Genomic DNA, 24,098 nt, shown 5'->3' with positions numbered 1-24,098 from the left:
GATATTTGTAAAAAATATTTATTGGGATATTAGGGGTAAACATTACAGGGATACGGGATATTGGGATAAAAACTTAATGGGATATGGGATATTGATACCCCCCTAAACAAGCCTCTGGCTTTGACAGTTTCCTTCGATTTTGTTTACGATTGTATGTTAAGTAGTGTTAACATCTTCTTTTTGTTGAAATTAATTAAACAAACAACAGGTCTTAAAATAAATGTATAAGTAACGATTATTTAGATTGTACAGACTGAGTGTTCATGTAATGAAATGATATATAGATTTATAACGAAATATTTTCATGGTTGACACGTGTTAATGTCTGCATCTGCGCATGCATTCACGTTTACTGTGAAAGTTGTTCTTGTTGCCTCCACATCCGGTGTAATGGAACTTTCGGCACATCTTGCTTGCTTTTTCATAGTAATATCTCACAGTATGGGCCGTACAGTCTGTATTTCCGTAAGCAATTGGCTGGTCACATTCTAAAATAAAAAATATTTATAACTAATTAGTGAGAATATGATTAATAAGTACATGATGATGGTTCATCTGATAACACTTTATTAGTCTTGTCTTTTAATATGGTATGACGTAACAAAGTCAACTGACCTCAAGATATTAAAACGAATAGTCACGAGCAATGTACTAAATGTAGTTAGCATCTTTTAAATATTATTTACCAAAATGTCTACTTCAAAGTGTAAACTATAGAGATTCAATAACAGGTTAGCGATCGTTAAACAGAGGATATTCTATAATATAAAAGATAAACAAAAAAAGCACATAAGTTAAAAATAGAAGGTCTAAAATAAGTAACTTTCAATAAAATAAAAAGGCAAAGTATGGGCCTACACGATCAACGAAAATATTTTAGAATGAATATTTTAATATGCTTTGATTCTGCCTGCGGGAGCATGACACCTTAGTTGTCCTCCAACTACGATTACCATGTCTCGCATTGCACAGTCGCCTTAACAGCCTTAAGTCTTCTTCTAGCATATTTCATAACACCGTTCATTAAAGATAGTGTTACTTTCTCGTAGGTATAAATGAATGGTCATCCCCTTATTCCCTCTTATATGTAGTTTTGGGATACACAATTTTACGGTTTCCTGTTAATGGACAGAAATCAGGTGATTGTTTAACCTTGAACATCAAGGAAATCATCAGCGAAATATGCACTTTTGGTACAGGTGTTCATTTACCCCCTAACTTCACAAACATCATCATCTAAATGTGCCAACTTTGCCTTTGTATTCATTTATACAATACAGGTGTGAAGTTGTTAACTAAAATATGTGGTAAAATCAATTGATACATTGAATCTTAACTTACGAAGTATAACATATATACGGGGATTCCCCTTTTAACTTACTATAAGATAATGATGATGATGCCCATGAACCTGAAGAACTCCCGGCCTTTTTGCCATGCGTGCTATCCCACCAGGACATGCCTGCTCGCCATGTCGGATCGTCTCTCCCGGATCTCTTACCTCCTTTCTTTGAGTGTCTGTCTCTCCTTCTTGATTTGCTTCCATGTGATTTGCCTCCATTTAACCTTTGCTTCAGTTCTTGTAGTTCTTGTAAGTAATACTGTACTTCATTTTGCGATAATGGATTATATTTTCTCACCGAAAAAATAGATCTTTTTTGTCTGTGAGCACTCGTGAGCAGTAGAATGCTACACATACACAGGCCCAGTGAAATAATGTTTTTGTTCATTTTTATTGTCTGAAACATAGATAAAAATATAAAAGCAGTAGATAAAATTTCATACACTTTCATAGCTGACTATGCGGTACGGATTTGTTCATTGATGAGCGAAGGCCTCTCAGTGACCTATACTTATAAACTTCTAATCCGTACTATATTTATATATAGGACGAGAACAAATTAACAAATACATTGTGGATCAACATGGGTATAGGGCAGAAAATGAAACTTAAACTGCACAAAGAACGTATGTTGTTGGTAAATAGGTCACTACGGATTCACCTCTCCGTTCATGGAGTTCGAATATAGCGTTCTCGTTGATTTCGACAATATGGGTTGGGCTTTTAAATGCCCGCACAACTAAACAAACATTTTTCGTGTTGGCCCTTCCGATCGGACTGGCGAAGTCCAAGTGACCATATTTCTTTGACTCATTCAAACTTATGGGCAAATTTTAGTATGTGAATAATTAACATTATTAATAAGTTCTTGTACTTTTATGTGATAAATATCATGTACATGTTGGTAAAAACTTGTTGTTAATGAGAATAAATGGGAGAGGCTTGACACGCAGGTGTTTACTTTTTTCAAACCTCTTCTGGTTTTGCAATAAGTCTTACTTGTCTGAGAGAATCAAAGAAAAACAATTTGAAAAATGTATACGAGTAAAACACTTGTAGATACCATTGTTTGAATATTTGATTTGAAGTATAATCCCCCCCCCCCCGCCCCGATGCATTGATGAGAAACATACAGTGATATGGCCTACGGAATTTGTGTATTTATGTTGATACAAAAGGCCTGAGCGCATTCCTGTTGGACGATTTTACACACCGTTGTATATTTTCCATTCAGGTATAATTATCAAGCACAATTCTTGGGAAATATAACTTGAGACTGAAACCATAACCACACATCAAACATAGGCTCAAATAAATTGGTTGATCTTAACAGTATTTCGGTTTTTACTTCAAGAAATTTTAAGTCTGTCATTAGCTTAATAACACGTGCCCCCTTTCATCCATCTGACATTTCGACTAGTTGTTGTCGTTTCCTGATTTTACAATTGTTTTTTGGTATGTTTTTTGCTTCAAACCGTTTGAACCAAAAAGTCGATTATGATATAGATATATGGGTACCTCGGTAATAAAACTTTACTCAGTACTCGGGATACACAATTTGTGCTCGAACACCAAATTCAGCATTTTAATTGGTTAAATTCTGAGTGAGTACGATAGACGTACTCCGAATTGTTAAGACTGTCTTGTTGAAGTCATAAAACTTTCAATTGTTATGTGCTCGGAGCACAAAAATCATGCTCAAAACATGAAATCCAGCATTTTCACTGGTTGATTTTGGAGTATGAGTACAAAAAAAATGACTTGAAAGTTCTATTCAACAGTAAAATCTATGCGAAAGAGAGGTGTCCATTTGGCTGTTAAATCCAACGATGATTTTATATTATTTATACTATGATTATGATCTCGGATATTTATAGTCATGCCCAAACCTAAAGAACATGTCCGTTATCTAAGAACTGATTGAATGAAGTAACCACTTAATGTAGAATAGGCCAGACAATCCTGTCTGTTGTTTTTCAAATAATACAATTGGACCACATGAATACAACCAGTAACATATACCATTTAAAACTTTTAAAAAAAAATGCATATCGCAGCTTAAAACCTGATTATCAGTATCTCCGGTATTTCGAAAAATCTGCCTTTTTTTCAATCCATCACCAAGCGGATAGCATGATATTAAAACAGAATATTAGCTTAAGGTGGTATGGGTGTCTTCCTCCATCTTGGATTGTAAAAAACAGAGAATCAAAGGTCCAGATTTTCCATCAAGTTAGCAGGAATACAGATGTTTCATGTACATTTTCATTTAAAAGTACCAATTTATAAGAATATAACTTCTAAATATTGATATTTTTGCAAATGTTAATTATTTTTGGTTGTTTTTTTTTTTTTTTTTTTTAAATTAGCATTTTAAGGGGAGGTAACTCTAAAAAGTGCATTTTCTGAAGGATTCTGTATGGAATTTTCCTATTTTGTATTTTAGCCGGAAAAAACGTACGGTGACCCTATCTTTTCTTTTGATATTCTCAAAGCAGTGTCTGAAAGCTATCTTTTCCTGAAGTATTTAACAATTCTATCATTTTGTTTAGTTTCTAATCACAAAATGGTGTTTTTTCCTGTATAATCCATACAAAATGTGTCATTTTGTCCCGTCCTGTAGCTTGAGAAAATGCGCGGTGACCTATCATTTTTATTATATTTTTCAACATGTATCAATAGATACAACGTTTTGGCAAAGTATGAACAAATTCTATCATTTTTAATTTAGACTCCCATACCACCTTAAAGAGTGTTAATCACACAGTTCCTTATGGAAACTATTTTATCACGCCTTCATTTAACCTTTTGAAACGTGAAATAATCCATTATGGTATATTTAGAGTTCTGAACTGTTTTAGACTACATGTATAATATAAGAGAGAAATATGGCGTAGTCTATTTGATATCATCCTTTATCATATACTTAGACTAAATAACATATGAATTTTACTGTATGATAAAAGCATTAAAATTTACGTAAACTTCGTATTTTTAAAAATAATATCAGATCATTACATGGCATTTTTCATATCGCATGTATTATTAGCCCTAGGTTCAGTATCAGCCCAAGTGACCGAGTGCTGATAATACATGCGATATGAAAAATGCCATGTTATGATCTTTTTGTCGTATGCTTCAACAATGGAGAAAATAACAGATTCATTAATTGATCCTTTTACGTGTTTCCCAAATAGAAGTTTAAAGAGTGAAAAGTTCACGGACGTCAGACCCCAAATTTAGAACATTCGGTATGAAATTTTTCTATTATAAGCCAACAGGGAAGAAACATATTTCAATATGGACGAATCGACAAAAATATAAATTTAATGAACACTGTTTGGAAAAGTCAACTTTTTAAAGTAACTTTCTAAATTATGTTTGAAACTTTTAAAAATGCATTTATTCAATAATTTTGTGTGTTATTTTTTATGTGTTATATTACACAATATACTTTCCAGTATCCAAATAATTGTTTTGTACACTACTTTGTAATGTTTTTCATAGAAAACGTAGCATTGAGGTGCATTTTCCGGAATTTGCCGAGTATCACCGGAATGCCATGCGATAACGTTACGGAAAGGCATGTGATAACAATCGAAGCATGTGATAAACTTTTCATATCAGCCCGCTAATCACCATATCGGAAAAATATGGAATTTACGTTGATTTAATGCTATTATCATACAGTAAAAATCATGTGTTATTTAGTCTAAGTATATGATAAGAAAAGTTTATCACATGCTTCGATTGTTATCACATGCCTTTCCGTAACGTTATCGCACATGGCTTTCCGGTGATACTCGGCAAATTCCGGAAAATACACTTCAATGCTACGTTTTCAGTGAAAAAAACTTTACAAAGTATTATTGTATACAAACCAATTATTTGGATACAAGGATACTGGAAAGTATATTGTGTAAAATAATAAAAACAAAAAACCATAAAAAAACAACAAAACAAATTATTAAATAAATGCCTTTTTTAAAAGTTTCAAACATAATTTAGAAAGTTACTTTAAAAAAAAGTTGATTTTTCTAAACAGTGTTCATTATATATATTGTTGGATTGTTTTTTTTTTATTGTCGATTTGTCTAATTAAAATTTTTGTTTTCTCTATATGCCAGGGGGCATATGCTAAAAGATTTCATATCGAATGTACTAAATTTGGGGTCCGACGTCCGTGAACTTTTCACTTTTAGAACTTCTATTTGGGAACAACGTAAAAGGATCAATATATGAATCTGTTATTTTTCTCCATTGTTGAAGCATATGATAAAAAGATCATAACATGTAATTTTTCATATCGCATGTATTATCAGCACTCGGTCACTTGGGCTGATACTGAACCTAGGGCTAATAATACATGCGATATGAAAAATGCCATGTAATGATCTGATATTATTTTTAGCTCACCTGGCCTAAAAGGCCATGTGAGCTTTTCTCATCACTTGGCGTCCGTCGTCGTCGTCGTCGACGTCGTCGTCGTCGTCGTCGTCTGTCGTCGTTAACAATTTTTCAAACATCTTCTCCTCTGAAACTACTGAATGGATTTGAATGAAACTTAACATGATTGTTCCTTAGTATATCTTGCACAAAATGTGCGCTTCGATTTTTGATCCGTCAAAAAACATGGCCGCCGTTACTTAAAATAGAACATAGGGGTCAAATGCAGTTTTTGGCTTATATCTCAAAAACGAAAGCATTTAGAGCAAATCTGACATGGGGTAAAAATGTTCATTAGGTCAAGATCTATCAGCCCTGAAATTTTCAGATGAATCAAACAAACCATTGTTGGGTTGCTGCCACTTAATTGGTAATTTTAAGGAAATTTTGCAGTTTTTGGTCATTATCTTGAATATTATTATAGATAAAGATAAACTGTAAACAGCAAAAAAGATCAGCAAAGTAAGATCTACAAATAAGTTAATATGACCAAAATTGTCAATTGACCCCTTAAGGGGTTATTGTCCTTTAATGACAATTTTTCACAATTTGTTCATCATATTTGCTAACTTTAAAAAATCTTCTCCTCTGAAACTACTGAATGGATTTGGTTAAAACTTAGCATGATTGTTCCTTAGATTATCCTGCACAAAGTGTGTGCTTTGATTTTTGATCCGTCAAAAAACATGGCCGCCGTTACTTAAAATAGAACATAGGGGTCAAATGCAGTTTTTGGCTTATATCTCAAAAACGAAAGCATTTAGAGCAAATCTGACATGGAGTAAAAATGTTCATTAGGTCAATATCTATCAGCCCTGAAATTTTCAGATGAATCAAACATCCAATTGTTGGGTTGCTGCCACTTAATTGGTAATTTTAAGGAAATTTTGCAGTTTTTGGTCATTATCTTGAATATTATTATAGATAAAGATAAACTGTAAACAGCAAATATGATCAGCAAAGTAAGATCTACAAATAAGTCAATTTGACCAAAATTGTCAATTGACCTCTTTAGGAGTTATTGCCCTTTAAAGACTTTTTTCACAATTTGTTCATCATGTTGACTTACTTTAAAAAATCTTCTCTTATGAAACTGCTGTATCAATTTCAGCCAAACTTAGGCTAAATGAGTTTCAGAGTTTCAGAGTATCTAGTATAAATTTTATATTTCATTTCCTTGTATGTCAAGAAACATAGCTCCTATGGCTAAAATAGAACATAGGAGAAAATGATTTTTTTTTGCTTTTGAAGAAAATAGGACGATTCAAAGAACATTTAAATAAATTGGAAAGCCAAAATAATCATTGATGAGAGATTAAACCAAAAAAATTCAGGTGAGCGATTCAGGCTCTTGAGAGCCTCTTGTTTCTTGAAAATATCTATAAAAAGTAAGGAATACTTTGTAGGCTTTCGCATGGTTATATATTTCAATTTGGTGTCTTTTTTCCTCCAGTAATGGAATAAATGTGTGTTATGGAATATCTGTCACAGATCACCGAGTAAACTGATCATTGAATCTGTATCACGTGCAACACAACGGATGCAATCGGGGGGACAGTGCAATATTCTGTATTGTAGGTTTTTGTTTTTCTTTATCCTCCAGAAACGATCTTGTCTATCCAAACAATTGGGGTTTTCTATTTAAACTTTTGATATTCGGTCATGTATTAGAATTACAGAAATCGCATGTAACGATGTTTTATATGTTTGTGTACGACAAGAGATCTTTACGGATCCCCTTTTACGATTTACGACAAGAGGTATCAACGCATTTTTCTTTATCATGTCTTGTTGGCGCACATGTTTCATCAAGTGAAACAACTGTTTTCACCAGATTAAAAAAGAATATCCCTGAATTTCTGAGTTCAACCAGATTTTGGTGGGGTATAGTTGCCCAATTTATGTTTTTCTTTATAGTGTGTGATTAAGATGTTAAAATATACTAGTTTTAAAAAAATGAAACGATAAACAAGTTTGAACTCTTTTTTTCCCTAAAAGATACTAAATAGAAAACCCTTTTAAATCAACCAATAAAAACCAATCATTTCAAAGAAGATGCATATAATATTTATTAAAAAAATAAATCCAAGCATGATAGTAAGAAAAATGTTATGTCAAATTTATTGTGTGGAAAGTCACGGATGACAAAAATCGGCACACTATTTCGAAGATGACGGAATTTTAGATTTTAAAAATACCTAAAAAGACATTCTAAAGACATTCAAAATTTAATCAGACCGTGTAACCGCTGCAAATACTATGTTGAAATATATATATATAATTTTTTTTTTTTATTTTTGGTAAAAAAATACATTTCAAAGTTAACCAAGTTGATTAAAGTCAGTGTAGCAAATGTATACAAAGCTAAACTTACTTTTCCAATTCACAATAAGAGCTACTTACAAGTTATATCCGATGGCTTTTATCAAGTATATATAAAATATATTTTGATATAGATATTCTTCAGTATTTAAAAAGATGGAAATAAGAGGTCACTTACTCTAGTGTAGTTGCAGAACAGTCCTGTAGTAATTTCGCCAATAAAATAGAAATCACGAAAGTGTCATTAAATTTAAATATTCAAATCACGTATTTATAAATGTAATTATACAAAAATAATTTGGCCTGACATGTGAAATGTCATACGGGTGACATGTAATTAATTTCGTGTGGTTAAATTTTGTTTTGAATTATCCGGAAAGTTCTATCACTAGGGGCATTGCATACGTTTCTACATTTATATCTTTTTTCAAAATTCGACTAAAACAGCACTTCCTTGTCATCAGCTCTTGCTCATTTTTATACAATATACTTCGATTTCAATCATCTGGATGGTTCTAGCTACACGGACAGTTTCTACTTTTCTTTATTTCTATATTTTTTTCTAACTTTTGAATATTGCAGCACATGCTTGTCTTCAGTCTTAGTTCATTTTTTTTATACAATTCATTTTGAAGTACAGTTATCCTAAATTATGTAATTAAGCCAGTATATCCCTACTTTCAAGTCTTTATCATTGTATGAAATCTCTCACAAAACTCGCAAATAGAATCATTTTCATAACAGCGTGAACAAGACCATTTCTTGGTGCGCTCAGGTTGACTGGGTCAGATTAGGGGAATGCTCGTCTGTAATGCCCACTTGTCATATCGTACGTGCTATAGACATTTAAACTGTGCGATCTCCAAAAGTTCTAAACTCCAAAACCAATAATACGAATAATTAGCAGAGGACTAAACCTTGTGTTTTGATTAAAATGGTGAATACTTAAGAGAGGGGTGAAAGATACCATGGACAGTCAAACTCATAGATCGAAAATAAACTGACAATACCATGACTAAAAAGAAAAAAGACAAACAGACAAATAATAGTACACAAGACACAACATAGAAAACTAAAGACTAAGCAACACGAATCCCACAAAAGACTGGGGGTGATATCGGGTGCTCCGGTTTCTTCTCGTGCACCTGCATGTACTGTGCTCTTTTAGAATGAAATTCAAAACAGTGTGGGTGTGGCCATTGATTGACACATTAAATTCATCCATTGACTGGGACAATTTAGGTGAACGTTTGTATGTAACGTCCACTGCTCACTATGTACTTTTTAAAGACACTTCAAACTATGGGGTCACCAAAGGATCTCAACACCTTAATTAACAAGTAATTCGAAAAATTAATCAGAAATAACACGATGTTTTGATTTATATCAATTATATAAATCAAAACATAAAGGTTATTCCTGATTAATTTTTCGAATTATTTTATAATTAAAGGCGTTAAGAAACCTTTGGTGACCCAACAGTTTAAATGTCTATCGTAGGTACGTCGTGAACAGTGGTCGTTACAGACAAACGTTCACGTAAATTGTCCCAGTCAATGGATGAATTTTATGTGTCAATCAATGGCCACAGCCACACTGTTTTGAATTTCATTCTATTGTATTGAAATCCCCTCTGGAAGTCCATTGACAGACTGAGTGAGCGTAAAATCACTGTTATCAATAGCCGATGACAAACAACTTCAAGATAAATGTTATTATTGCCAACATTCTTATAGCGGTTGTGAAAATGATTCTAAGAAGTAACTAACGTTACAGAAATCTTAACACCATACGTAGGGTAAACAAAACGTAAAATAAAAACGAAATCTGACACTACAATTCTATTTTATTTTGACTTAAAATAAGGAAATCTCTTTGTCGAACACTTTCTTCTAGAATTGGTTTCTCTATTTGATTTAATATCTGAAAGCATAAAAGAAAAGATTATCATTTTTGTTTAAAGTAATTCATTGTTAATATGAAAATTATATGTGCAATAGTTAGCGATTTTTTATGAGATTCGAAATTTGTGTTAATCATGCGTTTTAGATATGAAACCGTTTGTGAATTGTCATATCTATAGCTTTAAATATAAACAAGACAAATTAGTTCTAAGACATCTTAAGGTGGTACCAAGCACCTTCACTAAAATAAATTTGGCTCGTTTTCATTAAATTTTGACAACATGTTTACTTTGACCATATTACAAAAATATGAAAATTTCAAAAAACTTCAACCACACACTTAATCTGAATATTTTCGTTAGACAAATAGCAGTTTGACTAACACTAACATTTGATCTCTGAGAAGCTTTAAATTTCCTGAACAATAGAATGTAATAAAAACGTTTATCTTCCTGTAGTGTTATGAACCACCTTAAAATAAGATGCCAGGTTAATTAAATGTAAATTAAATGCTTTATTAACTTTAATTGTAAACAATGATAGTCACGTGTACAGACTTCAGTTGATTGATTGATTACTGTTTGCTCAACATTCAGCAGTAAATAGCTCATGCATAATTCATGACGACAACAAATAAGCAAGCATTTTAAAAAAGTAGGGCATGTAAAGTGTGTTGACCGGGATAAACGGCGGCAATTTGGAATGCCACTGTAAATAAGGGTACTATGTTAGATAGGGACAAATATTTTAGCTCGCGACAGACCACCTAGTGACCTCTCCAAGAGTTGTTGTAAAGGTGCAGAGACCATGAAACCATCCCTTCACGTGGCAACAGATAAACGTTTCTAAGTTTTGTTAAGGTTCTATTGTCTGATGGGAGAATTCAGTGAGCAGTATATTTCTTAACCCCATTCAACCTTGGGGTCCTTATTAATAACAAAAGTTACGTAAACACGTACAACAAAACAGTTTATGATAAATTTTAGCACAAGTGAAGTAAACAGATGAATAAACAGGAATTTGTCCCAGTACACGGATGCCCCATCCACACTATCATTTTCTATGTTCAGTGGACCGTGAAAATGGGGTAAAATCTCTAATTTGGCATTACAATTAAAAGATTATATCATAGGGAACATGTGTAATAAGTTTCAAGTTGATTGAACTTCAACTTCATCAAAAACTACCTCGACCAAAAACTTTAACCTGAAGCGGGACAGACGGCCGAACGGTACGACGCATAGACCAGAAAACATAATGCAAATAAACGGGGCATAAAAAACAATATCATATAAAAATATGTGCTGTTAGTTAAAAAGTATCTAACCTGTTGATACACATTAATGCTATTCTACATTCTAATATTAGCGGCATGTCAACACATAGGTTGCGAGATCGAATCCCGCACATGGCAGGTTACGCTCGACTCCAATCTTAATTGACTTGGATTGATAGTTTTCTCCGGGCACTCCGGATTCCTCCACCAATAAAAACCTACCGGAAAGAAATAGCACATAAGTGCTGAAAGAGGCGTTAAACACCAATCAATCAATCAATCAATCAATTAAACAATTTTCATTGATCAAGTTATATTTGCAAGGTTTTTTAGAACATTTTTGATGTCGTAAAAACTTACCTGTGTCATTAAAACATCACTTATTCTTTTTTGGAGGATTTTTTACTTTTCCTGTCCTTCTTTGATTTTTTTGAGGATTTTTTAGGCGCTTTCTTGGACTTTTTAGAAGATTTTTTTGACGATTTTTTAGATTTCTTTGACTTCTTTGACGACTTCTTCGTGTCTTTTGAACTAGAACTTGGCTTCTTGTCTAAGCTTTCTTGTAAGGTTTGAACTTGAGTCATCAATGACATGATTTCCATAGGTCCCATCTTTGCTCCTACTTTATTTGGGCCATCCAGCATCGACATTATTCCACTGAGGTCGAACGGATCCTCCTTGGGTTTTTTGGCCGCATACGTCACGACTACAAGTAACGTCCATACAGACACAACCAAAAGTAGGCTGTTCATTGTAGGTCAGCACGTATGCTTACTGAAAAATGGACGTATGAATTATATAAGTTTTTGTTTTGTTTTATTATATTATAATATATAATATTATTAGATACAAGATAAGGCTATTATGACTACGCAATTTGTTTTGATAAACGATTTATGTGTACTTGCTTATGCGCATGCCCTTAAAATAATGTTTTTAAAAAGTGAGGAGTTTATTCTAGTCTTTAAGAATCTCATTAAAAGAATGGGCGAGTTTTCCATGGTTTGGAAGAATAATTGTTGACTTTTGTTACGATTATAAATATATTTTGCATCCTATTAAGTTATAATATACTATGAACTAGTACTGTTTTCATCGTTTCGATACGTTTCTTCAGTAAAAAAAAAAAGAAGAACTTGAAATTATAATTTAAAACTATTGCAATAAAATCCGTATGAATACAATCTCTACCAAATAGGAATTTATTTTTGGATGATTTATGAGTTATTGAAAATGATAGAATTTTTAACCTTGCAGACATTATCATTTGAAACAATTGATACAAGAAAATGGTATAGACATTTTACCAGCTATAAAATGCTCTATTAATTATTCGTTCACATGAATCAAAACGGTTACTGCATTTTGTGAACAAATGTCAAACAAAATGTAGATTTAATTGAACATGTATAGGTACAGAAAATTTATTGAAAAAATACTTTAAATTAGTCAATAACGAAATCAGTATACTCACATTTAATCGGAACTTTGTCTTTGAACTAAAAGTCTTTTTAGTGAACCTCGGCGTATTAAGCTAAAAGCTTTCGTAATTTATTCATTGCACGTGAATTTTCATATTAATGATGTTCAATGGCGGTACATGTCAAATGTGGTAGCATGCTTGCAATAAATAATTTTGATTGTATACCTTCGCATGCAATTACTACAATAACAATAAAAAATAGTGATTTATGTTTGAACTGTTCCAAAATTTTCCTGCTCATACTAGTTCTAATTACAATTTAATTAAAAATACCTTCGTCAGAACTGGTTAGTGCACTGTCAAAACAGTTAAAGGCGATATGATATATAGCTTAAAGTTCATACGGCTACGATAGAAGTGATGGTAGGTCTGAAACTCGTGAATAAACAGACGGATACAACTTGCATGCAATTCTAAGTTGAAAATTACTTCTAAATACAAAATATCTTTCAAAAAATTAGGAAACAGTATCAGAAATCTCAATAAGACTACTAGCATCATTTGTGTCACATAAACTGTTTGTATAAATAATGCATATCATTAATATATTTAAAGCGTTTTCACATATAGCATGATATATGGTATTGTGTGACTTTAGGCTAGACGCCAGCAACAACTCAAACGACCTTGTATTTCAACATTTCAATCAATGCAATCTTTCAACATTTTAATCCTATATAACTATAACACAGAACTAGCAAATGGATCATTAAATCGAAACACATTTCAGTAGACAACAAGTTCTACTCGATTATAGAACTGCGAGACACTCTGTGTATGCATTTGCAAAACTGATCGTATATGTATATAATCAAGTCCTTCCTATAGCTTGGTGAATGTGATGAATATCTTCAACTCTGCTCCTTGGTGTATATATATATACAACTTGGTTACCATCAGAATACATCCTACCTTTCGTGATTTACAGACACTGTTAAATATTAAAATCAACTTTATTACCACTTTCTAAAGCTTTGTATAGAAATTGTTTGGAAATCCTAAGACTTGTTTCAAACCCCCTTTCAACAAACACAAACTTAAATCTATCGTCTCAGATACTGCAAATTATTGAATGCAATTTAAAAAGATGACACGAAGAATGGAACCTTTAATGTAATCTCATCGAAAGTTTAACGGGTGTCATCTCGTCATCTCGAAATATCTGTATGAAAATTGTTGAAGTCACAAACTCCGTCCTCTTTTCTGCGTTAATGACATTATCGATCTTCATGTGGAACAGGATTTGCTTATCTTTCCGGAGCACGTGAATTCACCCCTTTTTGTGGGTTGGTTTTGTTTGTTGAGTTTTTATTGCTTCGTATCTAGATTTTTGTTTAACATTTTGTGAACTGTTTTTGGTCTGGTCGTCTTTTTTCGTTTTGCCATTTAGTTGTCTGTCCTTCTTATAGTTTTTGCATTGAACCCTTGGTATGTACATCTTTTTCAGGATTAAATCAATATCTAAACGAAGAACCAATAAAAAAAATTCATAAGGAGCCATCATACCGCTTAAAGATTAAAACACACTTTATGCATTTGAAGAGCATTTCACTCCTGAGTGGATGAACAGATTTCAGCTATAAAATAAGACAAATACACTTTTACAAGAAAATGTGTGTAACCAAAATATATTTGATTATTTCCAATAAGATTTAACTAATACAAGTAGTACTTTTTCTTGCTAAATATTTTACTTTCATCATTAGTTATTTGCTTTAATATATTGGGCTATGTTTTGGTTTCCTTCAGAGACAATAACTTTTGCTGAATTCAAATTGAAATTTGAAAAAAATTAACTAGATTGCTAAATTGAAAGTTATTTTAATCGTAATATGTTTTCTATGTTGGGAACAGAAAAAAAAATAGTTATTGTCATCAGCAACGGGACGGTTGCCGCAAGTGAAAAATACACTACTTCTCTTTCCGGAGCACCGGATTTCATTTCATTTCATTTGTTGTGGTGTTTGTATTGCTCAATCTCTAGATTTTGGTGTTATGTTTTGATAAATGGTGTGTGTCTTCATTTCAAGTTTGAATACGACGTACCTGATATGAAATTAAATAAGTTACAAGACGGGTTCCATAATAGGAGAACTATCTGCTTACCCTTGTGGGACACATGAGATCGTCTCAAGTGTTTGTCTTTTAGTCGGGTTTAAATTTTGGCATGACATTGTCAATTTTTCTCGACTTATGAGTTTGAATGCCACCTTGTTACTACTGCCTGCTTTTCACTTTAATACTATTGATATTGCTGGTATCTTCTTATACAGACAATAGCTTGGAGTTTATTGGATAATATCATGTTAGAAACAAAACATAACGCAATTTGTAGTTTAATAATTATCACAAGATTCTATTTATTTTTCTTTTAGACGAAGCTTATTTTGTTATAAAAGGAAAAAATATATTTACAATGTATTTTTTTTATATTTCATGGATATGAAAACATTACTGCTTTGTCCTCTTTTTCATACTTTTAAATGGTAGTATACTTTTAATTGTCATACATACGGTGACGTTGGCACCTATTGGATTGTAAAGATGTTTTATTTTTGTCAAAGTTCTAATTTACTAATGACTTGATATTAGCTCCCCTAGAGCAGTTAAGTATAAATTCGTGCCAATCTACACCATTTAATGTTCGAATTGCACGTTTATTAGTTGTTCGTTGACTGCAAATATGGAAAGTGAGACACATTGAGACAAAAGATTAATTATCTAGTAAAATCGTACAACAATGTCTTAATTAACTTGCTACAGTACTACAGAACCAAGTCTAATATTAGGATATGTTATTTTTAAAATGTTACCTATCATGTCTGTTCGTTTTGTTGCACATCGTTGTCACTATAATGACATTTTAAAATTTATGCAAGTGTCATACAAGTGAGTGGTTTAGCTATCTATAAAACCATATTTAATCCACCATTTCCTACATCAGAAAATGTTTATACCAAATCAGGAATATGACAGTTGTTAATTATATGGTCATTTTTTTTTAAATTTACTGTTTGCAAAAGTATGAATTATTCGAAATAGTATGGATTTTCTTATCCCAGGCATAGATTACCATAGCCGTATTAGGCACAACTTTTTGGAATTTTGGGTTCTCAATGCTTTTCAACTTTATTCTTGTTTGGCTTGCTAGCAATTTTGATATGAGCGTCACTGATGAGTCTTATGTAGACGAAACACGCGTCTGGTGTATTAAAATATAAGCCTTGTACCTTGTACGTTCGTTTAATGTGTAAGAGCTTTTGATTTTGACGTTTGCTGAGGGAATTTCTGTTTAGAATTTCCCTCGTAGTTCGGTATTTTTGTTATTTTACTTTTTAGAGAGATGATAACTACTTCTCTATCACCAATATTTACTATGCGGTTATGACTGTGTCCCCTCTATAAGACTACTTATCTTACAACGTTCTTGGTATGTAGGGTCTTGTAAAGTACAGCTTGATATGTGATTGTTGTTAGGAATTTTCGATCAATCATTATGGTTTTATTTCAGATCATCAGAATCTGTTTACTACATGTATCAGAATGTGTTATATCGATGGTCACTGCTGCAGTGCTTTAGAGCTTTTTTACACATACGCAAGTTTAAAAGATAGATAGAATAAAACATCAAAGAAAACAGGTTTATAATTTGTAACTTAATAGACTCATCAGTGGGGTTCGAATCAAAATAGTGAGAAAAAAAAATCAATAAGCTAATGAAGAACATCTAAAACCAAAAATTGTACTAAATATGACATCGGTCATCCATGACTTTGTGGTATTTCATTTAATAAAAGGGTGAATCATCATTTATATAGACTGGACTTGGCATGAGTATTGATATTTGCAATGGTTGACTCAAAGAATAGTTCTTAAAGGAGAATGTGTAAATCATTTAATGTTCCTTCTTAAATTGATAACTTAGTAAATAAAATACTCATATAATAAAATAACATGTAAAATTAATAATACTTTTTTTTTCATTTGATTAGTCACATACTCGTTTACATTGTCGTATTGTCCTGTACCGGTTCTCGTTTCCTTTACAGCCACTAAACCAGAATTCTCGACACATTTTACTCGAGGTTTCCCAGTAGTAACGTAGAACATACTTCTCTGAACAATATATACCCTGATTTATTTCAGCATGACATGAACATTTTCTTCGACATTCAGAATAAGAATCGAAGCGGTTTTGATTTCCTCCACACCCATTGTATTTAAACTTGGCACACTGTCCCTGTTTAACATTGAAATACCATCTCGTCCGACTATGTCGACAACGGTGACCACTGTCACTTGGTAAAATACATTCTAGGAAATAAATAAAGAGACTATTTCATTTTGTGTTATTCCTGTTAGTTGAGAGTCTTATAATTTTTTTCTTACATTAACATTTTGTAACGTGTACACAATAATGAGAAATAAAGGCAACAGTAGTATACCGCTGTTCAAAAGTCATAAATCGATTGAGAGAAAACAAATCCCGGTTACAAACTAAAACCGAGGAAAACACATCAACTATAAGAGAAAATGCAACAAAAAACAAACGACAATGCAACATACATAAAAACAATATACTAGATAACAACTTCCATTTTCCTGACTTGGTACAGGACATTTTTAGAAAAAAAGGTAGGTTTTACCTGGGTTTGTGTCTTGCCAAGCCTAGCGCTTTTAATGATAACATCAAATTTAAATGCATAAAATAATTTGAGAATCAGAATAAATAACTTTACATAAGTATATTAGCTCAGGATAAATAACTTACCATATGGAAGGACATTAGCACCAGATTCGGAATTACAGGACACAACACACATCAGTAAAAAAGTAATTTGAATGAACAATATCATGTTGCATCTAAAATAAGAAAGTAAAAAAAATGAAAATTAAGCTAAGGTTTTGTTTACTGCTCACAAAGTTGTTGAATGAAATCTGTTTAGAAGTAAAGCAGTCGGTAATAGTGTGTTAGGAGGCAGGATTACTGTATCAGCAAATTTAACAGTTTTGATATGATTGTGTACAGTAAATTTAATCATTATTCCTCATTATTCTTTATAAATCTATAGGGGAATAACATTATCATTTGGCGTTGTAAGTTCATTATCGACTTGTGAGTTTGAATGTTCCTTAGGTATCTGTTGCCTCTCTTTTAAGAAATTGTCTGAAAAAGATTATTTACCGATAATAGTTTCAAAAAACTATTTACTGGGTATGAGCTATGAACTGGAAGCAAAAACAATTCTCGTACTTTCAGTGTTACAAAACTCTTATTTATTTGCTGCCTATTTCGACAATAGAAATTTCATTCACCCCCTCGACACACAGCTACTTGGTGTCTCAGAAACAACAATTTTACTATTGTCCTCATAGCCAATAAATACGCGTATTCTACCAGTATTTGATTATGGAATTACTGGTATTTCAGATTGTTTTATTTTGTACCTTTGGCTCTGTTGTCTATAATATAGATACTTTGGATTTAAGTGCCCTTTCTGAGGTAATATTCATTTTACATCTTTCTATCGAACTCCAATTATCAAGTTGAAAATTAGGAACTTGAATACTTAATAAGCACCACCGCCTATAAAAAGTCAAAACGGAGAGTCCGCAATCAAATGGCAAAATAAAAAGCTCTAACACATCAAACGAATGGATAATAACTGTCATATTTCTGATTTGGTACAGATATTTTCTTATGTACAAAATGATGAATTATGCCTGGATTTATAGCTGGACCTCTCAATTGTATGACAAATGCATAAAATCTCATTCTACTGACACCGATGTGTGAACAAAACAAACAGACATAATAGGTTAAAATGATGATATCCAACATCTTCTCCATGTTGTACTCTGTGGTAAAGCATTTGTCAAGGTTTCTTTATCTGAGGGTACAGTACTACCCTCTTGGGGTGTCTGTTTAGTTGTGCGGATTGCATAATTATGCAGTATGTTCGGTCGAATTTGGGACGTTGAATTCGACGGCTCTTGTAGAGAAATTTCTCTACTATCTGCAGTTTGAAAAATCATACCAATAAATCTTACCAGGGTTCGTTGTTGGTCTGTTGCAAGTTAAACTTTAGGACTATCCGTGGGATATTTACCACCGGTATTTAGCAGCAAAAAACAATAAATCATTACTTTTTGTGCATGCATAAGGAACAACTCGAATGAAGTCAATCAAGAGACAAAGCAATGAACCAGACAAAACGTCGTAAAAGAATAGCACACCCTTTTCTGGCTATCGGTACTTCAGATTCAAGAGTAATAAGTATTAACAAAAATACCGATTTTCTAGGTAATCTTAATAAGGAGAAGTTCATTAAAACGGACAAAATCATATGTTAGATTTTATCAACTAGCATCCTACAAATGGAAAACAACTATCATAATCACATATCATAATTTGGAGTACAACATTGCATAAACAAATGTTTTAGAATGGTAGCTGAGAACACAGATCCTTTGTATATGTACCTTAATTACATCAGGTAAGAAGGTGTGTTAGAGATCATTTCAAAGGTAAATGCAATGCTTACTAAAGAAATTGGAATATCAAATGCGGTTAAAAGTTTGTAGTAGAATCATATTTAGTATGCAATTGAAGTAGTTTTGTTAAAACCTATTGTCATTTAGATTTGAGCAAGATCAAACCAATTTCAAATGTTAAATAGGGAAAGGTTTTTCAAAATTGTGACAGACTGCTAATTTAATATACAAATTACTTGTTTGTTAAATTGATTTATGTTCAAACTTGTTTCGATGATATATGGCTGCAATCTAAGAACCAATTTAGAAACAATAAATTAAATCAGTCGAATTTGCAGCCCTAAATAGATAAGAATATTGAGATGACACGAGCGACAACAGTTTGGAGTCTTTAAAAGTTTATAAAAACTCACCTATCGTCCTTTTTCTTGTAGATATTTGAGGTAAATTATGATAATTGGCGACATAATCTCGCACGAAATATATGTCTTTAAAATGTGAATAAAACGTGTTATTGTTTATACTTCCATAATAACTTAATTTACATATTAAACTTTAATTAAATTCACTTATATTAATTTTAATTACATATATAAACAAGATGGCAAAATCGGTATTGTTTCATGTTCTCTTTATTTATACATCTCGTTATTTTTCACTTTTTGTTAACATCTGCATATAAGGTCGGTCATGTAACCTTTTTTTTTTTAATATGTTTAAATTAGCTCGTTAGCAATTAATTATATTAATGTGTAAGGAAACAAAACTCAGTAGTATGATCCTTGTAATAGTCTTAAGGCTAAACTTATTTGGCTTTTAGTAGTCAGACACTTTTCACATCAATTAAAAAGTAAATGCTTTATAAAAAAAAAGTAGCCGGAAGAGGTGCAGATGCTGTTGAGATTATTCCCCTTGAAAAGAATTAAATGTTGTGCAACAGCTAATTTATACATAATACGTTGTATAAGATTAGATTCAATATCGAACTTTAAATCATTATTTATGTTTTGTATATGTTTTGAATTTGTTTGTTTTTTTTTTTGTTTTTTTTTTGTTTGTTTGTTTGTTTGTTTGTTTGTTTGTTTGTTTGTTTGTTTGTATCTATACTATTAAAGGAGAAGACCTCATTTTGTGTGTCGCTTCTCATCCTTCTACAATAAATTGATCATCATGCCTCTGTGTTCTATAGGTACCATGCATAGTCGCATTTGTCATCAATTCTTATAATTATTCAGTTTTGGTTATTTTGGGAGAAAAAGGAAAATAAAGGCATCCGGATGTTGTTTCTTTTATCAGACCAAGACTTATGATTTTAAACTTGCACATAATTTTCACAAGACTACTCGGGGATAGGACAATGATTTTCGCGTTGATGGAGACTATCTACTAGTATATAATATAGCAGTGATCGCCGTGGAGAAGAAACTTTGAATTGATAGTTAATAGCAAATACACTTTATTTATAATAAACGTATGTTCATAGTATACAGAAACGCGAAAATAATGGAAGTACCTATGAATTTTGATACCTTTTCTGAAATTTTCCAGACATAAAATCTTTTACAAACATTCTTCTTACACCAGTTTACATATATACTTTACATATAGACTTTCATCCAAGCTCTAAATGCCCGCGATTTCGCGGGTGTGTTCTATTCTTATTTCAAATTATGACAGTAGTTAACCGATGTTAAAATCGTACCATTCGCTTAAGACGATAAATCAAGGCAACACACAAAAACTTAAAGAATCGCATGAACTCCAAAAGATCGAGACCGGGTGCGTCGATACGACAAGAGTCTCGAACTAAGAATACACCACCATCAGCTGTGTTCTGAACTTATTTTAAATGTCATAGTTGGGAATAGGACATTCTCGGTAGAATTACAGATTAGACAACTATTGCGGAATCTAAAGATCTACGGTTGCGAAAACATGGCGCTAGAGAATTGAAACATATACATCCTATCGGTCAACCAATTTATGATTGTAACCGTAAAACTTGTGAAGTGTCGATTTCAATCTCTCTTCCTTGCATTACTTTCAGATCAGTGTAATATTTGGGTAAGAAGCACACCCTGCTAATTTAGTTCGTTTATTGTGAACGATCACAGGAGTAACGCATCAATGGAGATGAAACAGAGGGTATGTTACTGCAGAGAAATTGAAAGCTATGCAAGCTATATATTTGAAGCCGACCTGTCGGTTTGGGTATTATCATTAATATGAACTTCAACAGGGTATATTATATAATCAGATACAATCACTCGCTGAACTGTAAGTTATTGACAGAACATCATCATTATATAAGAAAGAATAAACAATTATGCGAGAAGTTTTCTTTTTGTCTATGAGAAGGTTTTGTGTAAATTCTGCTTCATATGAGTCCAAAAAACAAATCGGACATCATTCATGAATAGGCTCTGAATGAAAAAAAAGTCATTAAGATATTACTGAAATCTGAGCCTATCCACGACATTCCCAGGCTTATGAGAATAGCTCGTCTACAATAAATTTACTGCATATTTATCAATGTGTATCAATAATAAAACGCCATGTCAAATCATTGTGACAGATATCAGTAAAATGAAGTTTTTTGTATATCGGTGAAAAGAGTATTTCTATGACAACGTTTTGATTAACGGTTAAATGTATTTCATCATTACTAAATGATCGCCAACATTCTATTTGAACACTAAATTTCTACTTCAATAAAACTTCCTTCTTGTTTGTTTCTTTTTTTTTTAGAAAATGTTATTATAAAGAGGTATAACGTCTCAATGAAAGCTTCTAGTATTATTTTCGAAAATGTTTAAACTATTGTTTCAAGTCTTTCATAAGGCACCGTCCCCCAACCAGAAGGGAGACATATAAGCTACAAAATATGTACCCAATGAAATATAGTTATCTTGTTTTGTACATATGCACAAATGAACGAGTTATTATATCGGTAGAGTAGTTCATTCAAGTATGCATGTCATTAGTTTTGTCAATTTGAGTTTGCTTTCTTTATATATACAAGTACAGTTACACCTCATGAATAATTGATAACTGTCAAGATGCACAAGCAATTGGTGATAAGGTGGACCTGAAATCATATTCCCTTCATGTCAATCAAATCTAAAACAAAATAATAACACCTAACACGTGTCTTGTATGATAAATCAGGTACTTTGTAAGACAATCCAATACACAACTATTGACGCCAATATAATTCTAGAAGCTGATATACAGAAATGACAGATATTACTATATGACTTACTAGCCTTATCACCAAATAATAAAAAGTTTGGTACTATGTTGAAAACGTTTATCTTAAAGAACTTGAAATAAAAAAATAAAACATATAGTCTGTCTCATATATTGACTATCGTCTGGAAATTGATAATTAGAGTCGGTCGAGAACAAAACAAAACGAAAACAAAGTAGATTTCAGATTCCTAATTGTGAAATTTCCATTTGTATGTAGCGACATTCCAACAGCGAGTGTATTAAAGTATATATCTTCGAGTAAATACGTATTCCATAGTTTACAGTTCTTATCATATAATTTCCTTACGATGACGCTTTGGAAATAAAAGTTTAAATTGGCGAAGTTGAAGGAATTCCTTTTAAGGACACCATGATGAGTATATTTACTTTTATTGATATATATGAAAATTGACTCAGAATTGTAATTTTAAATTACAAAAGTAGAAACATCTGTATTTTTATGAATAACTACATTATTTTATGAATTCAAATTAAAACAAAAAATGGGTATACGAATAAATGGTTACCTGAAAATGATAAAACAATTAAATCTATTATCATTTATTTAATACATTGGAGAAATAATAATTGATAATCTATACCTTTCTATAAAAAGGGGGGTTATTTTGCAATAACATTGACTGTCCGTACATCTGTTCGTTTCAATTTTCGTCTGCCTGTCTGTCTGTCAATCCATTCATCCATTTTTACGTCCATTCGTATGTCAATTCTAAATGAAATTTTAACTAAACAATTATGATTATAGAAAACTCCCTACCGTTTGATACGAGTACAAATTTTAAAGACTTTATGCAATGCAAATTGTACCATAAATCATCTTTTTTTTTGTAGTTCTTTTGCCTGAAATTTTATCACAGGGTTATATTTGATCAAAGCAATCTCTTTTTGAATTTTCATGACTTTACTTTTTATTATTCGATATTTATGTGACTTTTCTCATGAAAATTTAACATTGTTTGCGATTGATTTCCTCGAAACTTTGCAATGAAGTTGAAATTGATCAATGGAAGCTGCCTTTTGATTTTAAAGATTATCTAGAATGTCGTTCCAGAGTGGCCACACTTTAACTGTAGGATAGATATATATTATTCTCATGTGTTCAATAATTTCACTATGCTTGCTTCTGTTTACGGAAAACTTAACACAACTGAAGTTATAGGTTAAAGTGACATACCAGAACATTTGTTTTTGTCATCCCAGAGTTATAGGACTTTCACCGTCAGGTGCATGCAGAGCACTATGTTCTAGTTAGTCGATCCACAATATGATACTTATAAGTCATACAAAAGACGATAGTCTTCAGTCAGTACTTAATCTCATATATCCATATGAACTTGAAATTAAGGTTGCTACTTATACAAGGAGGACTGCTTCATACCTTTATCTTTTTCTCAATATTGACACAGATGGACAACTTTATTCTCTTCAACTTCGTAATTTATTTGGCCTTTTAACTTTTTCGAGAGTCACTGATGAGTCTTTTGTAGACGAAACGCACGTCTGGCGTATATACTAAATTGTGTCCTGGTATCTATGATGAGTTTATTTACAACCACT

General features: G+C 32.1%; 1 protein-coding gene and 2 long non-coding RNA genes across 4 annotated transcripts; all 3 read right to left on the bottom strand.

The window, feature by feature from the left end:
• Positions 1-209: 209 nt before the first annotated feature.
• On the bottom strand, positions 210-8,426 carry LOC139517060 (uncharacterized). Of its 2 annotated transcripts, none has more exons than XM_071307680.1 (3): positions 8,289-8,426; positions 1,382-1,739; positions 210-488 (listed from the first exon to the last, which is right to left on the bottom strand). In XM_071307680.1, exons 2-3 carry the CDS (start codon positions 1,728-1,730, stop codon positions 319-321), a joined length of 519 nt encoding a protein of 172 aa, XP_071163781.1. In that variant the 5' UTR covers positions 1,731-1,739; positions 8,289-8,426; the 3' UTR covers positions 210-318. The 2 variants fall into 2 exon arrangements, with proteins under 2 accessions (XP_071163781.1, XP_071163783.1); XM_071307682.1 differs by having other exon boundaries at positions 8,192-8,298.
• A 1,512-nt stretch (positions 8,427-9,938) lies between these two features.
• Positions 9,939-12,905, bottom strand: LOC139517059 (uncharacterized). Its single transcript, XR_011663073.1, has 3 exons — positions 12,765-12,905; positions 11,651-12,064; positions 9,939-10,033 (listed from the first exon to the last, which is right to left on the bottom strand). It is a non-coding gene; the product is annotated as an uncharacterized lncRNA (long non-coding RNA).
• A 3,746-nt stretch (positions 12,906-16,651) lies between these two features.
• LOC139514916 (uncharacterized) lies at positions 16,652-19,859 on the bottom strand. The gene is made up of 3 exons (XR_011662751.1): positions 19,682-19,859; positions 17,545-17,636; positions 16,652-17,087 (listed from the first exon to the last, which is right to left on the bottom strand). It is a non-coding gene; the product is annotated as an uncharacterized lncRNA (long non-coding RNA).
• Positions 19,860-24,098: the final 4,239 nt, after the last annotated feature.

The sequence above is a fragment of the Mytilus edulis genome, chromosome 3, assembly GCF_963676685.1.
Source record: "Mytilus edulis chromosome 3, xbMytEdul2.2, whole genome shotgun sequence".
NCBI classification, from domain to species: domain Eukaryota; kingdom Metazoa; phylum Mollusca; class Bivalvia; order Mytilida; family Mytilidae; genus Mytilus; species Mytilus edulis.
The sequence above is the reverse complement of the archived record's forward strand: the minus strand, read 5'-3'. Positions and strand labels throughout refer to the sequence as shown.